We start from the raw sequence: 21414 nt of genomic DNA on the forward strand, positions 1-21414 counted from the left end.
AACAAATAATTAATTTGCTGCACTGAAAGATGCAGTGGAAAAAATAATGATTCTTAAAATAGAAGAATATAAAGCAAATATGCCAATTTTCTGCCTCATGCTTATTCACATGACTGTTATCAACATGGAATACAAATCAACGTGGACACAAAATTAAGTTCAACAACAAGCCGCGGGTAGTGTTTTTTCAACCGTTTCAACTAACTAAAAATGCTTGAAAGGCAATAAAATTTCAGCTTTGGAACCATAAATGATTAAAGAGGATCCTGGATTTAATCATACCAAGAATTTATCGAAGTTATACCCAACAACGTGCGATTTTAAAGCGATTGAAAAAACCACTGGTGAAAAAACCGCTATCCGGTGGTTAGCGCTATCCGGCTTTCATACCAACGGCCCCAAATAATTAAGAGAACATGCAGTGAATATCCCCTTACAAGACGAGGGCAAATAAAAGATTCTCGGTGGGTGTATATTAATTCGAAAAAATCAATAGTTTCTTGAGTCCAAAGTTTAGTGAAACTGTAAAAGTCATAGTTTAGCTTAGGCTTTTTTCCTGTGCACTTCTCCTAATAAATATAATTCCAAAAGGTAGGGAGGTATGTTTAGAATACGCTAAAGACTGGTTGCAGAACATTTATCCCCAGGACTTTGGACAGGAAAGTTTCACTTGACTAATAATGTGTTCTCAACCAAAACGCTTTAATTAAATTTATTCCAAAAAACCTTTTACGCCCATTTTGTTGCTAGAAATAATTTTTCAAAGAAAAAAACTAACGTTATATCATATTGAGCACTCCGCATATTCACGAGTTAACCAAAATGACTTATATTACCGAAACACAATCGGTGTATATTGTGTATGTCACTAAGCTATGTAGCTCAGTATGGCTCAGTGGTGTACACCACTGAGCTATATAATAATTCCGCGGAATTATTATATAGCTCAGTGGTGTACACGCGACTAATTAACATAATTAGCGAGGGATTGGAAACGAACGAATGATACGATAAATATTTAGCTTAGCTAGAACAGCTAAAACTAGAACAAGTTTTTAAATTGGTATTTTGTGTATCAGGATTTAAGCTTTTGGGGATGAATTTTACAACCTAAAATATGGCTTGGAGTTCTTTGCCGCTGATAGAGGTATTGTGATTTTGTTTCCAGAGAGATCGGTTTCACATTAGCTGAAATATTGGCGGTTTTGTTAGTGTGAATGGCTGACAAAAGTTGAAACGTTGTATTATGGTAAAGTATTAATAGGTTATATTCCACAGTATATTCCTTCTCTTCAATTTCATATTTTCCGTATAACAGATGGATGACGTTAACATGAAGAGAAACAGTAACGAATTCAGGGATAATATAAGGTTTGATGAGATTTTTTCTTGCATGTATAAAGGTCATTGAATACATTAATTATTAGCTACTGACTACAGTGGGTTAAGTTAATAACTGGTTGTGTAAATTGGTTACATCGTCACATACATAGGTACGTTTGTTACAGCGCAAGCTCTATAGTAGAATCTCTGAGTTGCAGATTGCATGCCTGTTAAAGGGCTAGAAATTGCATTTTTACCAAATCACTGTTGACAGGAAATAGTTCGCAAAATGATTGTTTTGTCAGGAAAAACTATGTGACTGTTGTTCACTATATGTTGGCAAATAGGCAATTACATATAATCATAGTTAATATAGATAATATATTAACTATGATTCAGTATCTGTATCCCTGCACTTATCTACTGGAAGTTAGAACTTAGAATTCTTTAGGGATGATAGGTACCATAGCCCGAAGATATGTGTGTGCTATCACTCTTCATCATCCTATATGAATCATCAAAATCATTTTATTTTGCATTCTTTCCCTTCACTTACTTTATTAAAACTCAATTATTTCCTCAGTTGTTGGGAAAATTATCATTGTTTTTTATTTTGATTTTTTACCACATTTTTACATTTTTGCATTTGTTTACATGGTTACTTAGTAAGCTTTGATGGAAGATGCTTACCTTGCCTCAATAGGAAGGTGTTATCACATGTGATATGAAATGTCATACCCTGCTTAGGTTGAACTTAGAGAACTTCCGCAGTCAATTAACCTTTAGGAAGCATCTTTTGGGTCAGAAAGGGAGTTGAATTTCCTTTTTAGCATATGTAATACTTACCCTCTTGTCAAAATATTATTACGTGTCCATAACTCTTCAACTTCTGTAGCCTCTTTTGCACAGTTGGTTCTGGCCCAGAAATGTAAATTTTGTGAGATTAATCCTGAAAATGCTTATACTATAGTAAAATTGATTTTGTTTATATCTAAAAGTTGTATACAGATTTTCATTTGAAACTTTTCATACATATTCATATTTTTATGTGCTGTTTTTACCTCCAAGAGCAATTAAGTGTTAGTTGGCGCTATTTGAACTATTGGGAACATTAAATTACAGTCGAAAAAGTTTTATTAAATTAATCACTTTAACTTGCATTTGCTAAAAAAGCAAGCGTGGCCTTATTTACTGAAGAGTCTCTATATTTTCTCTTTACTTTCCAACCAGAAATCAAAACCCTGGTGATAATCTTGAGAAAGACATAAGTAAACAATTGAGTGCATTCAGGCAGCAAAGTAAAGTGAGCAAGGACTTTGGTCAGGACAGACCATCAGTTGATGAATTTGGACGAGATGTTTACACCAAACCCTCAAGCGAAGGGGAACAAAACTTTCCAGATCGCGAGAGTGGCAGAAGAAGGGAGAGAAGTCGTAGCCCACGACGCTGGCGTGAAGATGATGACAGGGGAAGGGAGTGGGGTAATGAGGAGCAACGGAGGCGGAACAGGTATGCTTGCCATGTCGATGAGGGTGAAGATGAAGGAAGGAATGGGGAGAGATATCGAGATTGGTCATCACGCGGTCGTGAACCCGATCGTTACAGAGATAACTATCGAAGAGATAATTATCGAGATCGTGACGAAAGGGATTATCGTGATCATGATGACAGAGATTACCGAGATCGGGATGAGAGGGATTACCGAGATCGGGATGAAAGGGATTACCGTGATCGAGATGACAGGGATTACCGTGATCGAGATGACAGGGATTACCGTGATCGGGACAACAGCGATCATCGAGAACGTGACGAGAGGGATTATCGGGATCGTGGCCAGAGAGACTACCGAGATCTAGATAAGAGAGACTGGAGACGAGATAAATATGATGAAAGAAATGATGAGAGGAGACGAGACTATCGAGACAGATATAGAAATGATGTAAGTTGTTTGATGATCAGACAGAAATATTTCTCCTATAAAGGGAACAGTATACGCAGTCTAAATACTTCTTAGAGAAACGTCTTATTCCGGTTTTAAAAGAAAGCCTCCTGGTTGAGGTTAGTGACCAAAGTTTAGAGTCTGTGGTGTAAAATTTGACTCTATTTTAGGATGATAAATACAGTTCAGAGCGACGGTCACATGATGACAGAGATTATGATCGCCGAGTCTATCGTGAAGAGCCAAGCGAGATTGTCATGTTGAAAGGTTTACCAACCTCTACTGAAGATACACAGGTAAGAAGTGAGTCTGGGGTGGGTCTGTGCTCAAGTTCTATGGATTGTCAAAATCTCAGTATGAACTGGTTATGTCTAGATTTTGTTGTATTATTTCCTTTTTTTACCTGCCAGAAAACAGATGGGGTAGCTTTAATTTAGAACCAGGCTTATTTGTAGGTGCATGCATTGGGTTGCAGCTTGCAGCACCCCACTTCCCTGGCTATGTAATTTAGTTTCACCCAGCCTTACATTGCAAAATATATTTCCCTGTGTAAGGTTTTCTATTGTCATTGGATTTATCGTTATATTCTTAACCTGATTTTGCCATTCACATTAAGCTACGAAGTATTTACACAGCGTAGACATGTAGCTACATCACACGGCCTATTAGCTACAGATTTTTTGTTCACTTACAGTATTTTTCTGAGATTCCAAATTACTGTACGACAAATTCTACAAGTGCAGCATTCTTTACTGAATGCATAAGTGAACTATTTTTTCAGTAACAGATACAGATATTATTTCTGTTTACCTCAGCAGTTCTATTTTCTGTTCTGTTACTCTCATCTCATATAACGACCACGATTAAACTGGCAAACATTCCAGGGACCACAAAATGCTCCCCAGAGTCTCTGAAATACATACCTGCCAGTGTTCGTAATATTATTCAATGAATTATCTTCGAAGCCTTCTTCCACAGTTGTCGGTTGGCTAATCACAGGTGATCCCTGTTTCCGCTCTTGTCCAAATTGCAGAGATTCAGCGTGGTGTGAATCGTGGGCTGTAGAAAGTTGTTCTATTCCATGTATATTTATCATTTTTATTTGGGTGTTCTCATCTGTCGACTTAGGAAATCCAACTTCATCTCTCAAATTCTCAGCAGAATCTTCAATTGTCTTCAAGACTAACTTATTCAAGCGAAAAGGGCTTTCTCCTGGTAAATTTTCAAACTCTCCTTGTTGGAAGGGAACCTCTTGGCCAACTCTCAATCCAAATAGAAAGCAATTTACATCGATATTGGTGTTTCTTATGTTTGCGATAAATACAATATATCTTCCCATTCCTGTAACAAAAAAGAAAATAATCCCAGGGATTTTCCAGGCGAAGAAAGCTTCTTCATTTTGGCCTTTGCAAGGAGTAAAAGGTGTCAAAGAAAAACAGCTACAGTCAATCTGGAAACAGACCTTAGTTTTGACTAAAGAAATCACACTTCCTCGTTTCTTCTGAGTCGGCGACCTTACTGGCTGTCTACTATACTGTATACGGTGATTGACATTACTATATACAGTACTATAACATCTAGTCGGAAATCTCTATAATGTCATCGATATTGGCTATGACAATACAGTCAATGCTTACCTAATCCAGACATGTTGTTGCATACAGTATAACAGTCCCCAACACTCGGTACGAACAACGGTATCTTATGATGACTGTGCCATTGTCCAATATTGCAGAGTCCATATTTTTCTGTCAAGTATTCCCCAGTGCGTTTTAGATAGTCTGTATCTTGAAAGAATGATGTCGTTGTCCTTCTACACCCTTTGCCAGGTCCGAGAACAAACTGAACCACAGCTGTGCGTTCATCTATCCATAGACCGAACAGATCACCACCTTTTAAAAATTATTTTCAATTTAATTAGTTCAAAGTTGTTCCATTTAATGTGAACAAGTTGTTATAACAAACTCACTCGTGCATGCATGAACAAGTCGTTTAATAAAGCTATCGCATCTGCCACATAACGCGATAAAATGAAAAACCTTATTATTCAACCAAAATTTTGTAGATATACGTGATGTTTGTTGCCTTACAGTACAAAAAGGAAATCAAAAGACGAACAAATCTTTATCAGAGTGAAATCATACTTTGTGGAATTTCGGTAAAATCGGTATAACGAGGAACCAACGAAAAAATCGTCTTTTTCGTCAATTTTTCGAAACTAAGTGGAACTACATTTTTCATTAAAACAACATTTGAGCACATAAAATATACTTTGGATAAGGTGAATCGGACCAAAGAAAAAATCGTCAATTTCGTCAAATTTTCAAATTCGGTAAACTACCTTGAAATAGTTTGAAACTGGAATGACATTCTTTCATGATAACGATATAAACATGCAGATAAGAAAAAAGAAAAAATTTCAAAGTTTTCGAAATTTCAAAATTCAAATTATTGTTTAACACTGCATGAATCATCCAGTCACTACTTTTCAAGGTTTCTGTTTATTTAAAGGCAAACGATTCAATGCCCCACCTGTTTCAATATCAGGCATCCGTTTCACCCATTCATGTATTCGTTCCATCTCGCCTTCGTTAATATAAACTTTAAAATCGTCTTCCTCTCTTACTTTGTCCTGTGTATTTGTCGTCTCTTTATCTATATTTGCCAGACATGCAGACATTTGTAACTCAGGTGACGCTATACAATACGGGATTTGTGGGTCACGCATCTTTCAAAGCAGTGAATATTGTAGCAGATGCCTATTATATAGTTCGATGTCTTTTGTGACATTGGAAATCTTCATAGCTTTCAGCCAATTCATACCGAACATTAGACCCACTGCGATAGCAACCTGATAGGGGCCGGTTGTTCAAAAGCGGGTTAAATTTAACCCTGGGTTAGCGTTAAACCTGGGTTAAAATCCTTAACCCAAGGTTAGCTAACCCCAGGTTAAAACTCCGTTGTTCAAAGCAATGTGAAAGTTGCGGTTAACTAACCCAGGGTTAAGGCAGTTAACCTTAGGTTAAAAAGCGCGCGAATTCTTGCAAAATGGCGGACGTTGAAGGAGGGAGACAAAAGAAAAGAAGAAAGCTCAACTTTACGGTGACCGAAATAGACACTTTGACCAGCAGAGTGCAAGAAAATTTAGGACTAATCCAGTCAAAACTAACCAATGCGGTAACGAATCAGAAAAAAAATAAAATTTGGGAGAATATCACAAAAGAAATAAACGCGATAGGGGTGGCAAACCGCACAACAAGCGAAATTAAAGAGAAGTGGAAGAACCTGACCAGCTCCGCTAAGAAAACGTTTGCCGATGTGAATAGGCAGATGCGAAAAACTGGAGGTGGTCCTCCACCTAAAGAACCCACTGCAGCGCAAGAGAGGATAATCAAAATATTTGAAGATACTCCTCTTTTTACCGGATTAAGCGGCTTTGAAACAGGTACCGGTGGGAAGTGATTGCATTTGTTGCGCTGAACTGTGGTACAAGTTTGGGCAAGTCTCTAAATTAGTTTCCAGAGCGCAACGCTTAATTAAATTGTAATCATATATTCATTTCATATCATCATATTTGCACGAACGCGGCCATGTTTGCAAAGAAATTGCCAAGTTTTCAACTATTAATATTTGTTCAACTCCATTAGTGAAAACGGCTTCCTAAACTAAGATAAGTTTTTTTCTTTCTAGTTGAAATTCTAACTTTGCCAAGACTCTGCTATATATAAATGCTTGTGTCAACACTTTGCATTTTGCAGTTTCGCCTTTTTTTAAAGCATATACTTTGTTTATTGTATATGTATTATGTTTTATTATTTGGGTATTTTATGTCTCTTCATTTTTCAGACGGACAGGATAGACAATCCTTGGAGGGTTGTAGCACGCCCGCACTTAGAGACGGTATCCTTCAAGAATTAACAGAAGTAGGACAACTCGACTCAGATGATTCAGATGAAGATAATTATGATCGTGAAAAACAGCGTCCGATACCACCATCTTTCAATAAGGAAGAAGTCTTTACTCCTAATTGTTTACCTGTGCCCACCACCCTTATCCCCGCCCTCCCTCCACCAAGCAAAACAGAACGAAAAAGGAGAATAACAAACCAAGAGGTTTTAAAGCTGCAAGCTGAAGTTCTACAACACCAGAAAGAAGTTTTAATATTGAAGAAGGAAAACCTAAAACTAAAAAACCAGGCTTTAAGAGAGGCACAAAATAGTATGCTGAAGCTTTGAAGGGTACTGTGTCTATTCATTCTTTTGATAACTTAATTATTTCTATAGACTATACAGCTTAATTATGGTTGGACTTTCAGAACCTCAAATTCTATGCATGCAAGTGGTAATAGGGGTTGTAAGGTACTAGGCATTTACACATTAAAAGCAGACAGATTGCCTTGTGCAACAAATTTTCATGTTCATGATTGTAAATACACACTCTCAAGTACTTATCATTCTTTATTCCTCCAACGTTAAAGGAAAAACTTATTAATATAAATTTCATTTAGCTGTATATAATTTTGTGTGTAAAGTATTTATATTAATGTTATATATTTATTTTATTTATAGCATTCATAAACTGTTCATAAACTAATCACAATTACATATTTGCAATATAATTTATAACCCATACTTTATTGACACTGTATATTAAATTATAATATTTGATATGATAATATTTAATATTAATTAAATGGGTATGTGGAAAAAGTAGAGTGTACACTCAGTCATTTACAAGCTTGAACACATCAATCAACTTACCATAATAGCCTGTGGTTTAATATACACAAATTCATGCCAATTAATAGCTGTTTAAAAAAAAGTGTTTGCTATATGGTCTCTGATAAGATGGCCTGTTTCATGCCCTTGATATTCCTGTACTTCCAGTTCATCATCATCATCATCATCCATTGGCTCATTAAATGCAATTGCAATATTATGCAATATTGCGCATGCACCAATAAGCTGGCAAACCTTTTCCGGGTGCATTCTCACTTCTGAGTGCAGAAGATGGAATCGTCTTTTCCATCTACCAAATACTTGTTCAATTATGACCCGGGTCCTCCTATGGGCTCGGTTAAACCCCCTTTGATTTGCTGTGGCTGGCTCATGATATGGTGTCATAAGGTATGGCTTCAGTGCATAGCCACTGTCAGCAAGCAAAATTCCTTGCTCCAAGTGGTTGTGGTTGTTCTCAAGCTGCTGGCATATTTGAGATGTGTGGAAAATGTGGCTATCATGGGTGCTGCCAGGCCATCGAGCCACAATGTTTGTAAACCGTCCTATCAGAGGAGTATATTAAAAATGTAGTACATTTAAACGTGTGGTGTAATGGCTTTACTGATTCAAAAAGTTATTAATTAAACTGGACTAATCTTTTGGGACGCCCAGTACAAGTAATAGCAGTGTGATTATATATAATTATGATACAGTATCAGTATGTACCTTCATGATCACAAATGCCCTGTACGTTGATAGAGTGATAGCGCTTCCGGTTCACGTAATTATTCTCGTTATGATGTGGCGCCTGAATTCTGATGTGTGTACAGTCAACACAACCAATCACAGACGGAAAGCCAGCTTGTGCAAAAAAGTGGTTCTTTACTTTCTCGATTTCGTTTATTGAAGACGGCCATTTTATGAAATCATTTCGTCTTCTATTCAGTGCCAAAGATACATCTCTGACCGTTCGAGACACCGTTGATTTGTCAACACCGAAACTATCTCCAACAACTTGTAGGAAACTGCCGGAGGCATAAAATCTCAAGGCAATTAGGACTTGTTGTTGTGGCTCAAGTGCATGGCCTCGCTGCGTATTGCGAATTAAATCTTCATGAAGGTTTGTAATGTAATTTATTGTGTTTCTGCCAAACCTATACCTTGCCCTTAGCTCATCGTCGTAAAGGCCGTCAATATTTATGCCACGTGGACGATATCGTCTTTCCCGACGAGGATGATTTATTCGAAACAAATTAAAAGGAAAGCCTGCCATGTTTTATTTGCGAACTTGATACGTTAACCTAGGGTTAAGTAAGTTAACCCATCTAGCGAGGAGGGTTAAAGTTAACCCTTCCTTTAACCTAGGGTTAAAGATAACCTAGTTTTGAACAACGCAAAGTAACCCAGAGTTAAAATTTAACCCAGGGTTAAGCAAATTTAACCCTGGGTTAGCGTTAACCGGCTTTTGAACAACCGGCCCTGGACTATATATATAATATATATAATATAAATTATATATATATATAGTGTGATGGGTGCTCCAGATAACTGGGGATTTTAGTTACATGTTACTGTATATAGTAGATACCTGGAAATGTATTCACAAGCGTAGCTTATGCTACGAACTTAAGAAAAGAAAATAATGGTTCGTCTTATATCCTATATGTGTGTATGTACTGTAATCTATATAGTAATATAGTATTATATATCAGGTCAACGCGGTCAAACGACGAATTATTTCTCTTGCCCATGCGATTAAGTTATTTCCAGACGGACAATCGGTTTTCTAGAATAAATCAAGCTGTTCGGTATTGTGTTTGTATATATATAACGTCGTAGATTGCTGCAGTGTGTTTAAAATAATCGTCAAATGTAGCAGACTACGGAGTGTCCGATCACAACACTTTACCAAACGTTCATGTGAGCATTTATTATATATGATTTGATAAAGAACAATTGAATATACCTTACCTGTTTCGATATCATCATCAGCTATTGGCTTGACTTCCACCCTTTCGCATTTTCGTTCCATCTCGTCTTCGTTGTTGAAGTCGTTTTCGATCTTTCTTTTTGTCTCTGTCCTCAGCATATCCATTTGCCCAGACATTCTGTATCTTAGATCATTCAAAACAACGTAGTTTCGATTTTACTATTCTTCCGTCTGGTTTGAGTTGCATAATTGTAACAATACCAGGAAATGAATTTCTAAGAACATGCATTGCTCGTATTTTTATTATTCATGTTCGTACATGTCAAAGGTCAACAAGAACGATACCATGTTTTTTGAAAGGCTGCATTTTTAAAACTGTGGGCGCCTTAATTCGTGCCTGTCCGAAGTGCTTTATGACTATATAATTGTTAGTTGATGTATTTTTTGAAACTTTTGTTGTTCCTAAGAGGAAGTGGCATAGGGAAGACGATAATTTTTGGGGGGGCACATATTCATATATTCATGTTGTGCAAAATTAATTTCTTTTCAAATCCATAGTTTTTACAGGTCTATTAACATGAATATATAAATATTTGCCCCCCCCCTCCCCCCAATTATCGTCTCCCGTACGCCACTGCTAAGAGGGCCCAGTCTTATGGGTCATGCGTTGCCACTGGCCCACTGCCGAGGTGTAATATCAAGTATCAACTTGCTTATTTTGGTATTGCATCAATTTCTTCAATCAATTATCCACACGTTCTATTTATCTTCTCTAACCAGCGCAATGCACATTTTATATCATCGTATGGTGTATGTTACTAGACCTATATAGGATTTTCCCTTTATTTGAAATAACAAACCATATAAAAACTGTATATTCAGTAAAAAAATAGCATCTAGAGCATTGGCTAATAGGTAATTTACTGTTACTCCATTTATCGTTATCTTTTCTCGTGTGTTTTTAGTTTTGTCTTTGCCGTCTCTGCTTGTCATATAGTCGATCGTTGTTATTCTAATTGGTAAACCCTTCCGCCTCAGAAGCGCTTACATTAATTCTTGCACTAGTCATTCTGGTGATCCACAGAATGTTTTCATCATCTTCGGTGCATGGTTATATCTCTTATTTTCTTTCAGTGTCATGTTTTCTTTCGCGTTTCTTGTCTGTCTATACTTTAAACTTTATCTTGGAAAATATATCTCTCAAATATTTATTTATCTTACGTATATTACGTATAAAAGGGTTTTTCCATGCGGTATATAGCTTTCAATGCATACATTTTACGGTATTTTTCATGCACTTCACATTACTCTTGTATTTAATATCCATGTATTTTATTTGTTTTTTGTGTCAGTTGATTTTCATTAGAAAAGACAAAGTGTTCAACGACGTTGTTAAAATTTATTGCAAGCATGATTTCTTATTGTCATAAATATTAATATATATGGTCCGCGGTATATGCAGTATACATTATAGTTAGTTATGAATGTATTTAATTTTATGTTTTTGAAATATTCACAAAACTTAATTATTAAGAGAATTTCTTTGTTTTCAGATTCATGAAATATTAGCCGATGCCAAATTACCGTACAAAGATGTTCGTGTTGTTAAAACCAGAGAAGGTATATATACGCCACGCCGCTTGTTACTTTTCGCCGGTCGTTGCTGCATGTAAAAGAACAAACGCTATTATAGACCAAATTAAAATTACATTTATGTTTACATTGGTTACGATCTCGAACCAATGTAAACATAATTGTAACCAAACCAGAGAAGGTATATACCCCACGCCGCGCTTGTTACTTTTCGGCAGTCGTTGCTGCATGTAAAAGAACAACCGCTATTGTGGACCGAATTAAAATTACAATTAGGTTTGCATTGGTTACGATCTCGAAGAACCTAATGTATCCATGTTTGTCTATGCAAGGGAAACTTTTATTATTTTATTTTACTTCGCTTAGACAAGTGTGAGCTTTTTTTGATACACCTTGTGTATAACGCCAAAATGTAATGCATTCAACTTCGTGCACTTAAAAATTTTACATATCAGATAATCAGAATACAAGAATACATTGTACATGAAACACAGCATAAAACCAAATTTCAATTATCGTAATTTCAAAAATCTTTACCTCGCAGGATTTTCTCGTGGTTTCGCATTCGTTGAATTTCTGGACATGGAGACTGCAAAAAAATGGATTGATAATTGCAAGGTATGGAAAATTGGATATGCATTTTTAATATCGACCAGGGGCCGGTTGTTCGAAAGGCGTTTAGCTTCATAATAAGTTCAAAATGAAAAACAAAATTATCAATTTATTGAACAACTGAGCCGAAATATTTCAATGTAAATAGTTAAATTTTCAATGGAAGTACATATTTAATGCATAAGATGCAGGTTCAGTCATTGACAAGATCTATCAGACTATTTTTAAACTTTGGCTTATCCACCGTTTAAGCTAAACGCCTTTCGAACAACCGGCCCCAGAAGCGTAGATTGAACTTATAAACTGTTTTAGGCGCTGTTTATATGACCTCGGGTACCAGGGACAACCCCCGAAACGATTTCACCAAGCGTTTGAATGATAACGTTCAAGTAAATAAGAAGAGATAGTGTCTGCTTAAGAAATGTTCTATTCGCTATTGCGCACACGTCGGCAGGGAAAGTTAACCCTGGAGGCCGAAACAAAGTGTTCACATGGATAAAAGTTGTCCCTGCCGCTAGGGTTATAGCCTTTTCCCTAAACAGGGTGGTGTCCCTACCCCCATGCAGGGTGACCCTACCAGCCGAGGCGAGTTTAAAACCTTTCATATAAAACTTGCCTTTCAGCTGCTATAATATGAATATGATTTTATCTTTATCAAGGTATCTCGGGGGCTAGGGTGTCTCTGGTACCCGAGGTCATATAAACAGCGCCTTAAAGCGTGTAAAAAAATATATGCATCAATCCACCCGTAACTTTCGTGTGAACAGGCAAATATAGTTGACTACTGCGCATACTTGGCACAAAAAATGTTTGCATGCATAGATTCACAAGTTCCACTTCTGCATGTATTTCCTACTTTGTGCAATCTTTTTTCTACTACTACTGCTGCTAAATATAGTTAATTACTTTTTTTTAGGGGAAACTCACCATTGAAGATACGACGGTAATCATGGACTTCAGTCGTTCGAAAATGGCCGTAGAATCGCATCGAGACTGGGTTTGTAGCAAGGTGAGTAAAAAATAAGATGTAATAATCAGTCTTAGTGTTCCTTGACATTTTGATCAATTCTGTATCGTGTGTGATGTTTTATATGTTTATTTTATCTTCCCATAGTGCGGGACACAGAATTTTTCCTCAAAGAGGCGAAATACATGTTTTACATGTAACACACCAAAAGATGGTATGTCTATATTTGATCACCTTTTCATACTCTCCCTGGGGATTTTCCAGCAGTCTAAGACAATATAGAATATGTTATTCATTTTTCTCAGAAGAGATTTAATATAGCTATATAGTATTATGTTTAATTCCATTTGAACAATGTTTTTACCGCTTATACTAGCATCTAGCATACATGAGCCCAACTGAGATAAAAAAAAACATAAAGAATAATGCTAAACTACATTTGGGCGCGCGAGCAATACTGGTGCATCTTAATAAAATCCATACTGTTTTTTAATAGAAAATGATGAAACCAAAGAACTTGGTAGTACACCGTGTAAAGGTACTGTAAACACGCATAAAATTCTCTGCGGTATCTATACATAGATTGTTCTTGATCGTTGTCGTTTGTTAAAATTTACGATGTTTTCAGCTAACCTCAAACTGTATAGCAGCAGATTACGAGAAAACAACGGATATTTTTTTATTGTATACCTAAAATACAGCAAGAGATTCATTATTTGAACCAAAGGCACATACATGTATATCTGTTCAGGCCACCTTAACCACGATTATCACCACGACTGCTTCCATGATTACCAACACGACTGCCTTCACAATATCCACAATTACCACCACGACTGCCTTCACAATATCCACGATTATCACCACGACAGCCTTAATTCACAATAACATCACCATGACTACCATTTTACAAACAATCAAATCAAACCATTCTGCCACATCTCGTCTCGTCAGTCATTTAAACTAGTAAGACTTTTATGCAGTATCGGCGGTAACACCACAGCAAGTCTACTGAATGTCCTTTTTTCCATAATGGAATCTGACGTAGATAATAAGCTTGCTCGAATAATACAGTCCTATAACTGGTGCTTTTATATTACATTTACGAATTTGTCCTTGACTAAAGTATTGTGAATTCAATTCGGGATATCTCAATGGAGATTAGCGTTAAAAAACTGCTTCAATGCACCGTACAAAATGAAAACAATAAGGAATCGTCAACGCTGTGGTCAAGTATTCGTCAAAACGATGTTAGCGCTTTATTATTACATTTTGTTACAAAAGTTCTATGCTATATTTTACTATATAGTTCTCATTCTTCGAGGCCTGGATATTCTCACAACTGAAGAGACGGTATGTAGTATCCTGAACACGCATTGGTCACGCGGCGTGCGTGTAATGGTGACGCGTTGACACATTTAAAGCATAAAGTCAGCACGCTGTGTACATGATATGAGCGTGTGCATGCCTCCAAAACGATGCCAGCACGCCATTGACATGCACTGAACATGTACTGATCACGTACTAAGAATGCTCCTTCAAAGTGTGAGCTTACCATGCAGGATTATGGTATATGCCTACACGCAGGAATGCGTTGCCAATAATCATCAATCATGGCTCATTTAAAACACTCGATTGATTGATTGAATTCGTTTTAAACTGTCCATGATTATGTACTTTTATAGGCTGCGTATACATTTAAAATTAATAACCACTAAATTTCATGTTTTCTATTCTTCTGCACTTAAAAAAAGTACATTTGTATCACATTATATTCATGAAATGGCAGAAGCATAACTGCTATGCATGTCATGCATGAACTTCAACCAACCAAATTTCATCGAAATTGGGTATGAATAAACCGGTTATTCTACGAATTAACGATTTATATTCGGGGAACTTAGAAAGCATTTCACGCAGTTAAAGCTGAATTAATAACTATCTCAGGAATTGGGAGTATTTGAAATAATAACCTGTTGGAGCTATATCAACTTCTGGAACGTTAGTCTGGCTATGGAAAGCCAAGTTATTCTGGACCGTCAATTCTTGGAGAAATCAGTATTTTTACGGGGTTTTAATCGACTCTAGTTCTTTATCTCATCTCATGCCATTGTTTTTCAGATCCGCCAGTCGCTGGCCTCGTTTACGTCCACTCCAATCTTCGATGTGCGGCTTATTAAAGACAAGTTGACAGGCACGTCAAGAGGATTTTGTTTCGTTGAGTTGGGGTCCATTGAGGTAAATAAACAATTTTTACTATAGGTATATGACTTTATCAGTTTTAAGAACTTGTCATCTAGCCTGGGAAAGATCAGGTCTTAGTCTAGGAAGACCAGGTAAAGATTATACCAGTTATACTCAGTGAACTAATTGTTTTTACAAGAGAAAATCTAAGCTTACCATATTCGTATTGTCTTGTCTGATAGGAAGCGACTCAACTTAGGGAAGAACTCCAAACTGCTTCATTCACGATTGACGAGAAAGTATTGGTCATATCCTACGCCAAGTTTGCTACCAACCCATCCAAATCAGGGTAAATGGAAATATGTTGTGTGCAATTATTCATTACAGAGGCCGCATTATTGTACACGAAACATTTTCCGTGATTATCTTCCATGAACGATTCTAGTGCACGAATAGTGCAAAGTACAAGAAGCTTTCTACTCAACCAGAAAAATTTAAACTTTTGGACTAAAATACGATTTTCCTCTTTTGATGGATGTGAACGAGTAGATAAGTTACGGATGCTCAAATAGAACTTGTGCATCAGAGCATTCATAACTACTCCAGCTTTTCCATCTATCAAGAGACGAAAATGCAGCAAAAATTGCAGGACTATAGTGTAAGCCGGTTTCAGGTAGCAGGAGTGAAACAATAGGCAGAAATTGACGAAGAAAGGCGATTCACCTTTTTAATGATCAATTAAATATAGGACAGTCGCAGTTGGCAGCAGCTCGACAAGTGCTACTACCTCCGTTACTGCCACAACTACTTCGTCATCATCCACGGCCAATAAAACACGTTCCAAATTTGCAGCCAATGCCATAGCCCAAGCTCGTGCAGCTGCGCAAATGGGACACACCACTGACTCTCAGCTGTCGACCTCCATGGATCACTACTCTACTATAGAGGTATTTATAAATATGACATAGCAATAGGTCTTAGCTACCTGTAGCTGTTTCCGAAGCATGTATAATGCTGACATTGTTTAAACATAGCAATCTTACTGATATTCCTGTAATAATCTACTATATTCAAAACCAATCTTGGTTTCACAAAGAAATGATGTTATTTTGTGTCTTTTTTTGACAGGATACTTCCGCATCTCAGCAGCCAGGTTGGTGTAATTTTCTGTGGTTTTGCAGGTTTTAATAACTTCATAAACATCAACTGGGTTTTTTTCTAGCTGCGCTTATTTCATTTGCATATCTATATATTCAAATTGACCATTCCGACTCAAAAACATTATTGCTCTGAACGTTTTCCAGCCTCTTCAACAGCTCAAGACGTTACAACGAATGCAGGTGTATCAAGTGAAACCCCAACAGATCCCTCAGTTGATAAAACGGCTAAAGCTGGTGCGTCGCAGACCATATCATCATACGTTTATGATGCTGCAAGTGGCTATTATTACGATACCACAACAGGACTGTATTACGACCCTACAACACAGGTATAGATATGTATACGAATATGAACACTGTAACAGCTTTTCTCACCCAATTTGTAATATGCATCACATAATTTTTATTCATTTGTGACCCAGTCGGACAACTGCACAACAGAGTCTGTTGAACAAAGTATAAGATTTTGACTAAACTTTGACAAAATTTTACTAGAAACATGAGGGGGGGGGTTAATTTTTTATGTGCACCTGTTATATATACTAAATCAGGAAAACATAAATGCAGACTATGGACCATTGGTTAAACGTGAGCAATAGTTACTTTAGATAATCATTAGATCCTCCGAATATACTCCTTATGGTTATAGTAAAGTCTATTGGCGCCATTCTATTTTTAGTACTACTATAACAGTACAACCAAACAGTATATGTATTGGGATGCTACAACACAACAATATGTCACTGTTGTGTCATCTGCTGGGTCAAGGTATTGAAGCATTTGTTATATAAATTATCTTATCAAATATATTACGTACAGTAAAGACCATATAGATGATCAAAGACCATATAAATTTCTGAAATTAAGTTATTTATATACAGTGAAACACCCGCGACTACTGCAGCAGACCAAACTCAGGGTGCAAGTGAAATGGACAGTACGGCTGCTAGCAAAGGTAATCTTTCAAAATTCTGAATTTCTGTAAAAAGTATGTAGTAGTGGTAGTAGCTTTCCGCATGAAAATGTTTCACTGAGTAAACAGAAGAGAAAACCAATTTTTGTTTGTTTTTTTTTCAGAAAAGCAAAAGAAAGCTAAAAGTTTAAATGCTAAAAAGGTTCGTACAAGCTAGTGTTCAATCTTATAGTTACGGTCAAGTTTTCACAAAAGCATGTATATAATCCTTTCCTGGAGGGAGGGTAAATCAAATGATAGCTGAAGCATATGTTCACTCCTGTGTTAAGAGAGAATGACACGTTCTTAAACATCAAATAAGCATATCTTCAAATCAGAACTTTAATAGTTTTATACAATTTCAGATTGCGAAAGACATGGAAAGATGGGCGAAGAAACAAGCAAAAAATAAAGAAGCATCTCGTCCTCAGGCCACTGCACTAACCACACAGGACACGGTCAAAGAAAGCACTTACCAATATGATCCTAATGATTTGAAGGTCTGTACAACCAACAGTTGTTAATTGGGCTGCACATGCCACTAAAACTAGTTCCTTGTTTTAACACTTGTCTGTCGCTTGCATACGTGCATATTCACGCAGCTTTTGGATTAATTATTTCTTATTACTGTTTTCTAGGGTGGAATTAACATGAGTATTACTGGGTCCACTACCATCACACCACTAGCTACAGCGAGCCCACTGGCTGCTCTATCTGAACTAGACAATCCAACCGCACCTGCGATACCAGCAGGTATGTATTGGACGAACGCAAATGTCATAGAGACAGACTAAACTATAAAGGTGACCTAAAAACGTCTTTTTTAGCGGCCGGTAGCCTAGTAGCAGAATATGACGGTGATGATTCTGGAGGTGATGAAGGAAACAAGGAAGACGATTATACTGATTTAACAAAAATGGCTTGCTTGTTGTGTAAACGACAATTCCCAACAAAGGAGGCTTTGAGCAGACATGTTCAACTCTCTGACTTGCATAAGGTACGAGGTTTATAAATAAAGACTTATTAAAGATAATTTTACTGATAATTTTACTCGTCTACTGAGTAGAAGAAATGTACACAGACCAGTCAACATGAACTAATATGGTTTCTGTGATTACAAATTGGATTCTTGCCTTGGTAAATCTTTGTTTTCATAGAAATTTCCAAAATCGTTATGGAAGTGAGAACAGTTCTTAACACGGGGCACTTCTTTTCGATATTTCGCGTAAATACTTCAAAACATAGAACGTACCCAAACAAGATTCCTACTCATGCACTATAGTCATTGTATATAGTATATTGTATATTGTACGCCATTCACCGCTATAGCATGGTCAAAAATCTCAGTTGAATATTGTCTTTCATTTTAAATTTCTAGCAAAATTTGTTGGTTCAAAAGAAATTGAAAATGTCTTTTAATGAAATAGACGAGTATGAAAAAGAGCAGAGAGAGGTTGGTTGAACTTAGCCTCCTCCGCAGGCATCTCTTATGTATTAGCCTTTTCCCAAAAGAGGCCACAGTGCATTCTGGAATTGTTTGGAGGGAAAAAAATATGACAACAGGCGTCAAATATATCAAAAGTTTTTGGTATTTACTATCAATATCAACTAACTACATTGTAAAAAAATGAAATATCTCCATTTTACAACAAACATTTAATTTAAATGTGTGTTGCCATATTTCTTGTCCCTCCAAAACGGAATTTGCGCGACCAGTTCCGGGACTTTGGGTAAGGGCTAATTAAATTATATTAGGCATAGGTCACAACTAACCCATGCCTAATATAATTTAATTAAGAACTTTGCACCATAGAGTTTGAACCAGGTCTTCTACCAATGATCACGTCAACTGGGATTAGGACACGATCTATTTTAGGTGCACCAAATATTCCCTCTGAACGTCCATTATTTCAAAGATTTCTAATTTCTTAATCGGTTTTTAAACTCCTGCGAAAAGCCCGCTCAAAACAACCAATATTTTGTTGTTGTCTGCAGTGTCGGTTTGCTATTAATGATCTACATCCTCCTAGGTGAATTTACAGGAGGTTACATAACTTAAATTTTGCAACCAGCCTAACAAGCTATATCTATATGTACATTTCTGTTTATTATCATTATTCATTTCTTTGAAAATTGATTGTTTTTACATGCAATCAATGGACACCAAAATATTGGCATGGCGGGACTAAATCGTCGGGTTGGTTACGCCGCTGATGTCAACCATTTTAAATTTGCTGAATCTGTTTTTCAGGCAAAGTATCGCGACAGAGCAAGAGAAAGAAGAGAGTTATTTGGTCAACCAGACTCAGCACCACCTGGTAGTAAGAGAAAAAAAAAGGGAAAGATGTGAGATCTCATTTTGTGTATCTTACCAAAGCGATATGAATTGCAGAATATAAGAAAACTTACTTTTTACCTCCAGTTGCATTGCTTCTCCCAAATGCACTGCAGTGTCTATACACTTGATCTCTTTATTCTGTACTGGTTTGACCACTATTTTAAAGCATCTTCTTAGTTCGTGTTTGTGATATTTCTTATTATTATTCTCGGCATTCCTGAAATGACTATTTCTAATCCTCCGTACCATGATCTCTCTTACGTTATGATACAATAATTCCACCGAACATGTTATAGTATTTTAGTCTGGCTTTGACCGGCTTTGCTTCATTTCTTTTGGTTACCCGTCAATATCATCCGCGCTTCCAGTTTCAGGCTTAGTGGCAAAGAACTGTCTGCTTTAGGAAATATTTTCAAACACCTTTTCACCCTTATTAGATCGTACGAGCAACCGACAAAAGATGGCATCACGTCGGACAACATTGGCAACAAAATGCTACAAGCGATGGGTTGGACAGCTGGAACAGGTTTAGGAAAAGATCGACAAGGAATTGTTGATCCAATCTTGGTAAGAGAACTGCTTAGATATTGCATTTAAAATAATCAAATTGCAATAAATCGACCATGCTATACATACTTCCAAACTACACAGTTTCTAGCGCTGGATTATTTGCGCTCAGACAATAATAATGATCGCCTGTTTATGACGGTTGAGAAAGGATTCACTGATGAGAATAAGTATTTATCAAATAAGCCAGATGGCAGTAAGATTCTCATCAGTAATGACCGGACAATGAAATACTGATTAGTGATTACTAACCAAGTTCATAACGAGTTGCACTATCATTACAGTGAGAATGAAATGTTTTTATACAGGCGAAGATGCGAAATCGTACGGCAGGCCTTGGTTTGAAAGGAAGTGATTTCGGTGCGACTGCTGGTGACTCTGAACGCGATCTACTGAAGAAGATGGTATGTATTTGATGATTGCGATTAGGGCAAGAGCGACTTACACATCTGTCTCAATTTATAGCAGGTTAACTTGAGGGCGATGTTGAAACTACACTAAACTGTCCCTGGAGTTCTTTAAAGGTTCCTGCCTCCAGTGGCTATAAAAGGCCCTGACAATTTTAACTTTAGAAAACTGCATGTTATAATATTCAGACAGCTTCAGATTTCGTTCAAAACTGAGGGACACACCTTTTCATAAAATCTAAGATTTGATCAGCAGATCGATCATCGATTGAATTAGCCGTATTTTTATTTCCTTGAAGGCACAATCACGTTACAACGATGCATGAATGCTAAAGAAAGGAGACATTGCCAAGAGATTCTTGACTATCGGATGATGCATGCCCAGATTCATTCATTCGTTTCCTTCAACAACTATAGAACGTACGAATTCGAATACACTTCATCTTTAATACATTAATACTGAATTATACAGCGTTTGTCTGAGTAATTACAAACATTGTTTAGTCGTTGCTACTAATTGATATCCATAGCTTTGTTTACAGTGGCGACTTTAAGCTTAGCATTACTGGTCTGCATTTTGTAAAACTAGTGTTTTTTCTCAGCACATTAGTCTCTTTCCTCTGGCTCTTAACCGCCCAGGACACTGTGAAATAGATCTATTTTCTTGAACTTTGTCAATTAGAATGATTACTTTCAATAGTTATTCAAGGGGGTGAAATACATA

General features: G+C 36.8%; 3 protein-coding genes across 4 annotated transcripts; 2 read left to right on the forward strand and 1 right to left on the reverse strand.

Annotated features, from left to right (window-relative positions):
• The first annotated feature begins 997 nt into the window (after nt 1-997).
• LOC114530512 (RNA-binding protein 5-like) lies at nt 998-21115 on the forward strand. Of its 2 annotated transcripts, none has more exons than XM_028552071.1 (26): nt 998-1147; nt 1319-1371; nt 2554-3262; nt 3433-3558; nt 11464-11530; nt 12048-12121; nt 13032-13124; nt 13230-13296; nt 13579-13620; nt 14392-14435; nt 15204-15320; nt 15509-15615; nt 16015-16213; nt 16395-16419; nt 16571-16755; nt 17106-17194; nt 17308-17381; nt 17504-17541; nt 17744-17878; nt 18017-18131; nt 18194-18375; nt 18757-18831; nt 19630-19724; nt 20154-20283; nt 20592-20687; nt 20990-21115. In XM_028552071.1, exons 1-26 carry the CDS (start codon nt 1118-1120, stop codon nt 21014-21016), a joined length of 2994 nt encoding a protein of 997 aa, XP_028407872.1. In that variant the 5' UTR covers nt 998-1117; the 3' UTR covers nt 21017-21115. The 2 variants fall into 2 exon arrangements, with proteins under 2 accessions (XP_028407872.1, XP_028407873.1); XM_028552072.1 differs by having other exon boundaries at nt 18206-18375.
• On the forward strand, nt 6174-6805 carry LOC114530516 (nuclear apoptosis-inducing factor 1-like). The gene has a single exon (XM_028552075.1). The coding sequence runs from the start codon at nt 6311-6313 to the stop codon at nt 6722-6724; it is 414 nt and encodes a 137-aa protein (XP_028407876.1). The 5' UTR covers nt 6174-6310; the 3' UTR covers nt 6725-6805.
• LOC114530514 (putative nuclease HARBI1) lies at nt 7809-9451 on the reverse strand. Its single transcript, XM_028552073.1, has 2 exons — nt 8707-9451; nt 7809-8543 (listed from the first exon to the last, which is right to left on the reverse strand). Exons 1-2 carry the CDS (start codon nt 9251-9253, stop codon nt 8074-8076), a joined length of 1017 nt encoding a protein of 338 aa, XP_028407874.1. The 5' UTR covers nt 9254-9451; the 3' UTR covers nt 7809-8073.
• Nucleotides 21116-21414: the final 299 nt, after the last annotated feature.

This window comes from Dendronephthya gigantea, unplaced genomic scaffold, assembly GCF_004324835.1.
Source record: "Dendronephthya gigantea isolate DGI-Jeju-01 unplaced genomic scaffold, DenGig_1.0 000064F, whole genome shotgun sequence".
Lineage (NCBI taxonomy): Eukaryota > Metazoa > Cnidaria > Anthozoa > Malacalcyonacea > Nephtheidae > Dendronephthya > Dendronephthya gigantea.

What these genes read in the sequence shown, in the direction of transcription:
- LOC114530516 (XM_028552075.1), top strand. Translation starts at nt 6,311, where the DNA reads ATGGCGGACGTTGAAGGAGGGAGACAAAAGAAAAGAAGAAAGCTCAAC.
- LOC114530512 (XM_028552071.1), top strand. Translation starts at nt 1,118, where the DNA reads ATGGCTTGGAGTTCTTTGCCGCTGATAGAG. An exon ending in GAGACAGATATAGAAATGAT is followed by an intron (nt 3,263 to 3,432) that starts GTAAGTTGTTTG and finishes ACTCTATTTTAG; the next exon opens with GATGATAAATACAGTTCAGA. An exon ending in AACTCTCTGACTTGCATAAG is followed by an intron (nt 18,376 to 18,756) that starts GTACGAGGTTTA and finishes TTAAATTTCTAG; the next exon opens with CAAAATTTGTTGGTTCAAAA.
- LOC114530514 (XM_028552073.1), bottom strand. Translation starts at nt 9,253, where the DNA reads ATGGCAGGCTTTCCTTTTAATTTGTTTCGAATAAATCATCCTCGTCGG. An exon ending in GGGCATTTGTGATCATGAAG is followed by an intron (nt 8,544 to 8,706) that starts GTACATACTGAT and finishes CTCCTCTGATAG; the next exon opens with GACGGTTTACAAACATTGTG.